This window comes from Geotrypetes seraphini, chromosome 1 (genome assembly GCF_902459505.1).
Source record: "Geotrypetes seraphini chromosome 1, aGeoSer1.1, whole genome shotgun sequence".
Classification (NCBI taxonomy): Eukaryota; Metazoa; Chordata; class Amphibia; order Gymnophiona; family Dermophiidae; genus Geotrypetes; species Geotrypetes seraphini.
Window position 1 is genome coordinate 418,103,533 of NC_047084.1, and position 12,119 is coordinate 418,115,651.

At 41.1% G+C, this 12,119-nt stretch overlaps 1 protein-coding gene across 12 annotated transcripts in view; it reads right to left on the bottom strand.

Annotated features, from left to right (window-relative positions):
• PTPRD (protein tyrosine phosphatase receptor type D) overlaps window positions 1-12,119 on the bottom strand; it is a 1,247,124-nt gene that overhangs the window by 600,446 nt on the left and 634,559 nt on the right. For 7 of the 12 annotated variants that reach the window (XM_033918835.1, XM_033918790.1, XM_033918810.1 and 4 more), the window contains exons 7-8: window positions 7,962-7,973; window positions 1,810-2,079 (exon numbers count right to left, since the gene is read on the bottom strand). In XM_033918835.1, coding sequence (XP_033774726.1) covers window positions 1,810-2,079; window positions 7,962-7,973 — 282 coding nt within the window. The remainder of the gene's footprint in view (window positions 1-1,809; window positions 2,080-7,961; window positions 7,974-12,119) is intronic. The other 5 variants (XM_033918844.1, XM_033918800.1, XM_033918751.1 and 2 more) reach the window with 1 other exon arrangement.

Below are 12,119 nucleotides of genomic sequence, written 5' to 3' on the forward strand. Positions count from 1 at the left end.
CGCGCTAAACGCTAACGCGTCCATAGACTAACATGCAAGTGTTAGCGTTTAGCGCGCGCTAATTTGATTAGCACGCGCAAATCGGTTAGCACACCTTAGTAAAAGAGGGCCTATATGCTCAGTTCTGCCAAATTCTGTGGTATCCAAAAATATATACAAACGTATGCTTAAGGTTTTCAATAAATCAAACTACACTTATACCCTCTCTTCCTATAACCTGGCACCCAAATTGAAATATGCTGAAGTTTTAACACTGGGGCAAATATAATAACCGTGTATTAATATATGCTAATCATAAAAGCAAAATTGTTGTACAGTTAATATTTCATTAAATAATCCTAGATCAATTAAATAGTACAATGTGCACAGTGCCTAGTTGGTGCAGTAACATGGTTGTAAACCAGCTAATATGGAACCATCATAACATATCACATGCTCTAACCAATGTTATCTCACTAAATGAAAGATATCTAGTAGTAGCTAAATACTGTAATTTCAATAACATATGGATCTGGAATGGCCAAGTTGTCGCCTCCCTCACCAAACCTCCTCTCTTCCTGCTTATCAAATCTTGTATGCCAATAATAATGTCAACCATAAATAAACCACAGACTCTTTATTGATGGTAATAAACAGGCCGAAGCTTCGTTTTTTGGGGACAACAAACAAACAAGCAATTAACAATTCCTTCGCCTCCCAAGCTACAAAACATTGCAATTTGACAAAGCAAAATTATATTCCTTCTGACCCTGCAATGACAGCAAGAGCCTAGGGGGGTGGCATGGATCTCCATGCCCCTCTTCCGTGCCAAGTGCCTAAAAGCATATTCGCTCCCCTGAGCTCACTTCCCCCTAATGGCTCATCCTTGGCAGAGCCTGCGGGGGTAGGCATGTACCCTCTTGTCCCCCATTCCAGGTCACATGACGTCACCACTCATCTGATCACACTAACATATGACCGCTCATTTTTCAATGAGCCAAACTTTGTAGCTCGGGATCACTGCCACAGAACTGTAATTTACAGGCTCCCCACCCAAAAACAAAGCTGCAACCACATACGCTCACAGAACCGAACTATTCCCATCCAAACACAGCAACCGATCAACACTCCAGGCAGTCACCCCTACCAACAGGGAGCTGCCAAACTTGCCACTGACAGCAGGCAAGCCCCTCCTCCCCTATCAAAACCACCAGACTCAAGCTGCCTACTGTGAAAGCACCACCCATCAGTAATGCGGCAGAGTGAATTCATAGGCGGACAAGGCCGAAGCAGCCTGTTTAAAGTGCTGCCAGCCCAACGCTGCTTAGGGAGGTACCGTATGTAGGACTCGCTCGCGGTCGGCAAGGTTTGGATGGGGGGGAGGGAAGGATCGGGGTTCAGCTGTGCAACAGGTGCAGGTGTTCGGGGGGGAGGGGGACAGTGCTCACTCAAGGGTTCTGCTGCACAAGGGGTGGGAGGGAGGGAGGGAAAGGAAACTGCCGGCAAATTCCGGGACTAGGGCTTATTTCCAGGGAAACACGGTAATTATAAAACCTTCAGGTAGCAAAAATTATGTAGTTACTGGACCATATTTTTGTAATCAAATCATTTATTCATAGAACTACAGAAACAGTTTTGAACACTGCTCTCTGTGAGGCAACAGAGGGTGAAGTGACTTGCTGAAGGCCACAAGAATCATCACTGAACATCACTGAAAACACAGGATTTGAACCCTGGCTTCTCTGATATTCAGCCTGTTTTGCTAGGCCATTTTTTCACTCCCTCCCATTCATTTATAGATACACATTTACCTTTGTGTATAAAAATTACCTTTAACTGTTATTTGTGCTATTGCTTCTATAACACCAAGAGTAGACATTGCAACGCATGTATAATTAGCTGATTGACGGACATCAGTAAGCTCCAGCACATTCCTCCCTATTGGCATATCATCTTCAGGTGTCAAATCTTCAGCTCCCAGCATCCATTTCACATATGGCATTGGTGACCCCACTGCAACGCAAGTGATATTCACACTTCCCCCTGGCATGATCTCATGGTTCGTTGGTGGAATTGAGAACCTTGGTGGAACACGGCGAACTGGAATAAAACACAGTAATGGTAATAACATATACCAAAGCAGAAGCGGATATATTTATTTCTTTTTACATAGACTACATGCACTGTACGAGACACAATTTTGCTTAAAACTAATTTGTGCGCTTTTAAACAAAATTTACATACTACATACAAATGTTCTCGCAACATACAGAACATGACTACATTTCTTTGTTCAATATCTTCAGCACATTCATTCAAACTGGAATCAGACGTGAAAGCGCCCCACAACTGACCCACTACAATGCACAAACACCATGCACAAAAAATAATAATTAAAATATATATATATACACACATATACACATATATATATATATACATATACATGCAAGCCTATTTTATAAAGGCAACATAGGCCTCTAAACATGTATATGTATATTTCATGTAGAAAAAAAAACCTAGAAGGTCAGCAGCATGCTTGATTTCAGTATTAAAACCAATGTCAATGCTGTGCACTTCCAGCTGATGTGAATATGTGTGCAGAAATCACATTGTCACATCACAACCCTGCGACACAACCTACAATTCACTGAAAGTAAAACTTTGGTTTGCTTTCAGTCTTAAAAGTAGATGCAGCCTCAAGACCTCACACTAATACTTAAATAAATAAAAAATATATATATAACTCTAAAGTCACATGAAAAGAAACAAGGCAACACCAGTAGAAATACTGGGTTTTGGTCATGCAGGCAAGCAAATGACTGAGATTTAGGCAACCATGCATAGGGTAAAGTAAGAGAATAGAACACCACAAAAAAATGATTAAAAAGGGGAATAGGAAAACAGAATCCAACTAAGAAGAGAATTGACAGAAAGACGGATAGAAGGAAGGAAAGGACTGGAAATAGACTGGGAAGGGCATCTAATTAAGCTGAAGTTATTAAGTAACTCTAGCCACAGCAATGAAAGCAGGGCATTTAATATTCAAGGCTGCACTATGTTCACAATAAAGGGATAAAACAGAAACATCTTTATTATTAGAGGGTCACTGCATTCAAAATGAGGGTCAGCTAACCTAAACTAAACAGCAGGACATCACACTAAGAGGGTGGTTAATATTTAAAGAAACACAATACCATGAAATTAACCAGGATGCAACAGATCAGTGCTCTGGCTCTGAAAATTTAGATTATGTGCATGGGTGTGTGCATGCATGATTGTGTGTGCAAACACATACACACTTATATATATCTGATCCCAATAACATTTATAGGGGAAAGCATTAATTGTTTTGAAGTGTTTCTTACTAGCAGAATATAGAAAAAGGTCAATTTTCAGAGCGACTTAAATGCATAAAACACTTTTATGCCCATATTGATCAGCTGTCTGAAGAGAGAAAACTGCCCTCCCCCAATGATGTTAAAAGTCTATGTAGTTTGTCCACAAAGTGGATAATTTCATCAATGGGTACCTACGCAAGAAAGGTACACACACAGTGCTTACAGTGGCATAGTAAGGTGAGGGGGGGAAGGGGAGCAGAATGCTCCGAGCACAGTCTGGATGGTGGTGCCAGGACCTCTCTATCAACCCCTCACACCACGCTCGACCCAATCCCTTCCTCGCCTCCCCCCTTACCTTTTGTAAATCTTCACCTGTATAAGCAACTACTCTAGCCTACTGCTCGTGCTAGCCTGGCCCCCTATGAAATCACTTCCGGGTCATAGGGCCAGGAAGTGATGTCAGAGGGAAAGACAGAACAAGCATCAGGCTGGAGAAGCTGTTCATGCAGGCAAAGATTTAAAGAAGAGGGTGGGAAGAAAGTGAACAAGTATGGTGTGGGAGCGTAGAAGGAGTGAGGGGGTTGGCACAGAGGGAGTGAGGGGCAGAGAAGAGGGGGGTTGGAGCGGAAGGAGCGGGGGGCGGAGAGGAAGGCGCAGTGGGTGCCTCCTACATTCGCTACACCACTATGTGCTTATTTTATCAAGGCATCAATTCACAAGACTGTCAGATGTACAGGCAGTCCAGATTTAAGTACGACTTCCTGAGCAACTTCAATCTTTCATAATTTAAACTATCATCTCATTTAACCAGCATGTAATTTCTTTTGGCAAACATTGTGGCAGTGTTTTTTTTTTTGTTTGCTCAGATTTAAAAGGGACAGATCATGTGATCTCAGAGAGACAATCACCACCCAGAGCCCACAGAACTTAGAGGAGCGTAGCCTATTCTGTCTCCAGATTTAACCCCATAAGCTGAATAGAGTTCAATTGAAAAATCCAGTGCTGCTCTTTGAAATTTAATAACTGATTGTAATCGCCACCCTCCTACCCAACTGAGATGTTATCAATAATGTGCCTCTAAAAGGAAACACTAGTGACTCAAATCTTAGAGGCACCGTTTGTTCAGCATTGGTTGGAAAAAGGTCATACTGTTGATTTTTCACGACCACAACAAACATTTGGTACTGCTAAAACTCAAAGTTATAGGTGGTTGCAGTTGAAGCAGGCCATTCAGGAGGGGTTCCCTGACTGGAAAAATCTTACAAATCAGTACAGTTTGCCATTCCTGTGCTTCCAGACAGATTCCTGGGTCACCAGGCTGCTCAGTGGTATAAATTACTATCTGGATTTTTGAATAAGAAACCAAAAACTGGTCTTCGTGACATTTGGAGCATTGAGATAAAGCATCAGATTACTGCGTCTCAATGGCCACAAATCTGGACTTGGAGGATGAGATGTACGGTGTCTGCATCTATGAGACAAACTTGGTTTTTGTTATTACATAGAACATTTTGAACTCCGGTAAGATTACAGAAATTAGATAGTTCCAAGTCTAATAGATGCTGGCACTGTTATCTTGAACCTGGGACATTAGATCATCTATTATATTATTGTCCCTTGATACTTCAATTTTGGAGATCCGTTTGGGATCAGGTGAACAGAGTACTGGAAAACCCAGTGGCACTAACATATGACACTGTGCTATTTGGCACTTTAATGAGAGCTAAAAGTCAAATATCATCTCACAATAACAAACTCCTCTTTATTATGACAGGGGTTGCCATACACTTATTTTACGGAATTGGAAAAACTGGGATGAAATGAACTATACCTTTTGGTGGGAGTCTCTGTGTCACGTCTTTAAAATGGAACGTATAATTGTTATACAACAAGGACATTATAAGAAGTTTCTGGATATTTGGGAGCCATTGACAAAGTATTGCAAAGAGTGATTATTGGTTTTGCCCCTTGATCATGCACGTCCAGGGTGGGTGGGTGGGAGGGGGGGATGGAAAATATTTTTATTTTTTAATTTGAGTGCAATTTATGAATATGAAGATGGGGGGTGCGATATATATATTTGTCATAGATTACAATTTTGATTGAATTTAAGTGCTATTATAGTATAATATGATTGTATAATATGTTGCACTTGTTTTTTGGCTTCAAAATGAATAAAGATATTAAAAAAAAGAACATTCAGAGACCGATGAAGACGTGAGTGATTTTGTACCCAGCGATAAAGCACTACCGAGGTCTAAAAAAATCCTAATGAATAAGAAAATAGATAAATCTTTTGATATACATCAGACAGTTTTGTGAATTGATACATCGTCTTTTTGAGTCTGAGTATTGAGGTTAATTAAACATATAGCTGTTGATTAAACACTGATATTTTATCAAGGCAACATATACTCCTAAGCACCTTGATAAACTAACCCCACCCAGGTCTTACTGTGCACATGTATGTGTTAGTAATGGGCATGTATGAACATATTGTATAAAACTGGTATGTAAGTGCTGATCCTGCCCCCATCTGACCAATTTCCAATTCTAGAGGCTTACGTATATATGTATCACATAAAAAGTGGGTGCTATGACGTCCCAATGAAGACATTTTTATAAGCCAACTCAGATGTGTAAAACGCGATCCTGCACACTGATGTCCCTTAAAATATTACTGATGAAAACAAAACCAAAAACTGTGGATACAGATGTTCTGGAGACAATTTTGTTTTTGTTTTCATCGGTGACATTGTCTCCAGAACATCTGTATCCACAGTTTTTGTTTTCATCAGTGGAATGTTTTCACTGTGGATCATTGGGTCTCCCCAGTTTTCTTTGTTGTCCTTAAAATATTACCTCCAAGCAGATCTTTTTTTTTAATGATTATTTTTATTTAGTTTATAACATCAGAATACATGAAACACATATCAATACAATATACAGAAGAGTTTCCCCCAAAACAGCCCTCCCACCCCTTCCTTTCTACCCTCTTCCATTACTTAAATGCATGTATTCCAGTGAGCTCTACCTATGAAAAAGCCATTCATTAAGTAGTCAACTGGATGCATATAGTGTTGTTGGGACTAAAAGTGCTTTTATAGAACTGCAAATGCATAAAGTGCAGGGAAAGAAATAATACATCTACTTTCTTGTGATCCGCGTGTGGGAATTCCTGGTTGCATAGTAAGGGGTAGAGCCAAGGCAGGGTTGTGATATTTGTGTCTATTCTATAAAATACCATGGTCTATGCTTATATCAACATTTGTGTATCATTGGATCTAATGCTGGTGCCGGGCACCCTTTTTATGAAGGCACTTTGATGTGCATGTTGCCTTTTTAAAATATCCACCATGAAAGCATCTTATAAGAAGCTTTTTACCAATGAGATAAAGATTCAACAAGCCAAGGTATTTGCCTCCATCCAAATTTTATCAACCATCAGAAATTAGCCCTCGGAACCAAATTTTATCAACCATCAGAAATGTTAGCATTGGGCAATGTCAATCGTCATCAGGCAAATTTTACATTGTTAAGTATTCATAAACAATTAGCAATTTTATCGCTCAACGGTATTTGGCCGTGAAGTTATGAGTTCATTCAAAGCATCATGCTCAAGTAAGAAAAAAAGAACCCAACAGGCTCTATCAAGGGAAATTCTTCACTCATTTATGTTTTCTGTTAATTGTAACTCTGCAGTTTTTCAAACATCTATCTTCAGATTATGAAAGTGCAGGTAAACACTATGGCCTTTGCACCCATGGTAAGTTTCAAAGCACACATGGGTGTGCATACTTTTGCTTAGAGAACTGATATAAAACCCTTGAATTTAAAATAATAAAATAAAAAACCAAACCTATATGTGGTCTTTATCTATGTTCAGACAGCTTGAAAATTGTGCCCCAAGTATTTCAAAGATCTTGATTTACTATGTTCATGTGGGTCAACAAAGCACAATTCAAATTGTTGTAATAATTTGAGCCACTGCTTTAAATGTTAAGAAAAATTTAGCTTCCATAGAAAACAGTCAATGTTTTTCTTATTTAGCAAATCTGCTGGATTTCTTTAAATTGATTCTAAAGGGGCTTACTGTGATGGCCTCATGAGAGAATAACAACCATAATGGAGATAGGGGAAGGAGCAAGGATACATAAGAGAGCAGGCATGCCTCCAGCCAATTCACATAGGCCACACAAAGCAAACAGATAATTCCACATACATAAAACCATTCTTTGTACATAAGAGTATTTATCATGCATGGGGCTGCCTGACTTTGAAATTACAGGAAGCCATTCTTTGCAAGCAAACATTCACGGGACTAAAAATAAGCCTATAAAATTAACAGATAATACAGAGACACACTCATTAAGGCGGTTTATCCAGCCTTAATGTTAAGACAGGAGCTTGGCATGCACTCAAGTTCACTCCCTCTCATCATGCATCAAAGAGATGAGCAAACATTGGAAGCCATGAGCAAAACCATTCACCACTAAAATATAATACTAAAAAGCAAAACATATATAAAATAAATACAAAGTAAAAGGCCACAATGCAGCTACATTCATTTCATTTGTATTCTTTGTTATTCTTTAAATTAATAGTTTTGTAAGGTGGGTAAAAAGTAAAAAACACACCAACCTTCTCGCAGCTCTGAGGGATGTAGGGGGTTTGATGCAGAACACAATGAAATGAGGAAAGGAGAAAAACAAGGGAAACACAGAGAGAGTAAAAAGGCCATATCAAGGCTTTCAACGGCTACTAGAACATCTTTACTCCCATCTAATTAATCTTCCTGCCTCACTTTGAAATGTTAGCAACATCTTCCAACTACCATGTGGTAAGAAACAGCAGCTAGCGTGATTTTGAATTTTTTCATCTCTTTATAAGAATGTTCATATGCTTTATACAGTACAGAAAAAAAGTGTTAAATGGTTTATGCAACCCAGACTTCTTTGAAGCCAAGAAAAAAAAAAAAAGAATTTAATTCTACTGGTGAAAAAGAAAAAAAAAAAAAAATGCAAAATCAAGCCAGGTATTTTTCTGAAATAGCTCATACTACAGTAAGGATTTTTCCAGCTGTATTTTTTTTTTTCCATTTAAAGCAACATCCACCCCAGCCTCCCCCATTTTCTCACCAACCACTATTGTTCAGACTCTCCATATGATCATAAGTGCAGCTAGAATATGGATTATCAGTAAAACTAAGTAGAAATTCAGTTAAACCAGTCATTGCAAACACTGGTGACAAACAGTCCTTTGTATCTGAATTTTTTTTTTTTTTTAAATCACACCTAAATACATTATGAAATACGTATCCCCCTCCATATTTGTGGTGTTTAGGGGCACAGCCCCTTGTGAATACTATTACATTACATTAGAGATTTCTATTCCGCCATTACCTTGCAGTTCAAGGCGGATTACAAAAGAGTTATAAACAGAGGGTTACAATGGAAGATCATTGGTCGCTTCTAGAGAAGATCAGGTAGTATCTGTGTGGCAGGAAGGAGGAAGGAGGGTATTTGTGATGTTAGAGCTGTTTCAGGGCCACCCCCCAAACCTTAAGTCCAGCCTCCCAGACCCCTCCACATCTTATCTTAAAGCCCTGGTGGTCTGGCAGTGAAGCAGGGTAGACGCGACCTTCTTACACTCCTGCCCCATGAAAGCTACAACCAAAAACAGCTGCCACAAGTTCTTGCAGTGGTCTCACTAGACCACCACAGGAACTTATGACAGTCATTTTTTATCACAGCTTTCACTAGGAAGGAGTGTAGGAAGATAATTCCTGCCCTGCTTAACTAATAAACCACCAATGGCTTTACGGTGAGGTGTGGAGGGGTCCAGGAGGTGAGAGGCTCGTGAATAACCAAATTCATGAATGCCAAACCCGCGAATATGGAGGGAGACCTGTATATCTATTTTCAACTACTTTATAAATCTTAATGGTTTACCCTCATCAGTTTTTTTTACTGCTTTAGCAGGGATTACACTCATCTGATGTAGCAGAGATAAAACTAAGGGGACAATTTACTAAAGTGCAGTTAGGTTTTGTACTTGCCATGCTTTAACAGCAAAAGCAAACACAAAGTAAGTGGAAAGGTTCTGCATTAACTATTGGGGGCATGCCCATCATGCCCCTGCAGATACCAGACACTTATGTTAATATTAATTTTATTTGCAATTAGCATACAAGCAATTACTATCTCCTCTTGAAGCAGCAGTAAGGGCCTGATTTTATAAAAAGTGCCTACCATTAGGCACCTCGATTGGCGAACCTAGCCGATCTAGGCGCCTAACTTAATTTTTTTAATTGGTTCAATTGGTGCTATTAATTGAAATGTGCCATTAAAAAACAATTTTTTAAAAAATAATTTGCCGGTAGGCGCCTACAACTTTGATGTAGGCGTCTACACAGAAGTGCCTACCCGGGAAGTAGGTGGAGTTAAGGGCGAAGTTTGGGCGTGGATTGTGTTAGCCACTGGTATAGTAGGCTAGGAAAAATACTGGCCTACTATACTACCACCTAACAATATGATGTCTACCGGCACCTAACTAGATTTAGATGATGTTAGGCGCAATTCTACAAACGGTGTCTAACTTTGAATGACATGCGGTAGGTGCCATTTTTCTTGGCACCTACTGAGTTAGGGTTTATAGAATCCTGTAGGCCCTTTGTGCACCCAAGCTAACTGCAAAAGTGACAGTACAAGGAAAGTAACATGCATTGGCTGCTATATGCAGTACCTACCCATTCTCTGCCCATAACCCATCCAATTCCTGACCCCTAATTTGGCATGCAGTTAACATGGAATTTTAGAATGTTGAGTGTTCTTAGCACATAGACCCACACTAATAATGAGCATGTGCTAAATTCTGAGCTAACTTACCCCTGGCAGAATTCTGCACAACTGCACAGCACAGAATTTACCATCCGTGCAGGATTTTGCACTTGCTGTGCAGCATTCTGTGCAAACCTTCCATTCTGCCCCTGTCCCCTGCTTCCCACACACAGGTCTGGCCTCTCTCCCTATGACAGAGGCCTCCCCCCATCCACCCCGTAAGATAAGACATATCTGTGGGCATCCCAAGTTAGCAGCAGTGGCGGCAGCTGGCTGGCAAAGGCAGCTTTGCGAATGGGCTGCTTGTGGCCAGCCCCGCCAAGGCCTTCCCTCTGCTGAATCACTTCCTGTATATAGCTAGATAGGTGACATGGCAGAGAGAAGGCCTTGGGAGGGCCGGCCATGAGCAGCCCATTCACAATGCTGTCTCTGCTGGCCGACAGCCACCGCTGCTGTTGCTCTGAAGGGTCGCAGGTATGTCTGATCTCATGGGGGTGGGGTGGGGGTAATACAGAAGGAGATAGAGGAGGATGGGAAGAGGACAAGGGTGCTAGAACACAGGTGGGGGTTTTTTGGTGGGGGAAGGATATAATGTGTATGCTAGGCCCATGGTGGTGGGGGAGAGAACGGGACATGGATGCTGGATTGCAAGTTGGGGTGGAAAAGGAGGGGACATGGATGCTTGACCTAGGGAGGAGGAGGAGGATGATAGGGGAAAGAACATGAATGCTGCACTGTAAGTGGCGGAGGGAGGAGACATGGATGCTAGACCGGCAAGGGAAGAAGAAGTGGGGGAGGGAGGGGACATGGATGCTAGACTTGTAGGGGGAGAAGGAGAGATGAGACTTTGATGCTGCACTGCAAGTGGGGGGAGGGGGGAGAAGAAGAGGGGACATGGATGCAAGACCTGCAGGAGGAGGAGGAGAGGGGAGGGGACCTGGATAACTAGAGGGGAAAGGGGGTGCAAAGGAAACCCAGACCAGAAAGGGAGAGAGGGAGAGAGAAATACCAAACCATGGAGAGACGTGAAGGGATTCAGGGTGCAAGCAAGAGAGGTGGTGGGTGTGGTGAAAGGACGTGGATGCTAGACCTGCAAAGTAGGGGTTGGGGTGATAGTAGAGAGAAGAAGCGATAGTGATCAAGACCAGAAAGGCAATGGGAAGGGAGGAAGATATTCTTAGCCTATGGAGAGAGGGAGACAGAGATGCCAGAATATGGAGGCCAAGGAGGAGAATCAGGGTGCAAGTGAGGGAGACAGAATTGCAGTTGGAGTGAGAGAGGGAACTGAGGAGGCTGGAACCTGAGAAAGGAAAAGGCAGGAAGGAATTTCAGGCCTCAGGACAGGAGAAGTCAATGCAAAACACTACAAATAAACTTTGCAGAATTTTGAAATATTGTGCGTAGAATTTTAAAAAGTTTTGTGCAGAATTTGCAACATTTTTGCACAGAATTCTACCAGGAGTAGCTAACTGCATACCATGCTCTAGAGTAAACAGGCCCCCAAAGCAAATTAAGGGCTCCTTTTATTAAGGTGCGCTAGTGTTTTTAGCGCATGCACAAAATTACCGTGCGCTAAACTGCACGGTACCCTTCTAGAATAACGTCAACTCAATGCTGGCATTAAGGTCTATCGCACGCTATTCCGCGCGTTAAGGCCCTAACGCACCTTAGTAAAAGGAGCCCTAAGTTACACAGAAAAGGAAGAACGAAATGCAGCTGTGTTCCGTTAATTGTATTTTTTATGCAGTTTGGCTGCTGGAGGTCATGTTTGTATACACCTCAGGGGTTCAAGTAATGCTTAGAACAAATTAGTTGCACACCAAGCAATCAACTCAGGAAGCTGGAAATAAAATCACAAAAAATAATGCTTACCCAAATAAATGAAAAAGAAAAAAGTTCATTAAAAAACAAAACAAAAAAAGTGTAAATCATATGTGTAAATCAGTACAAGAAAAAGAGA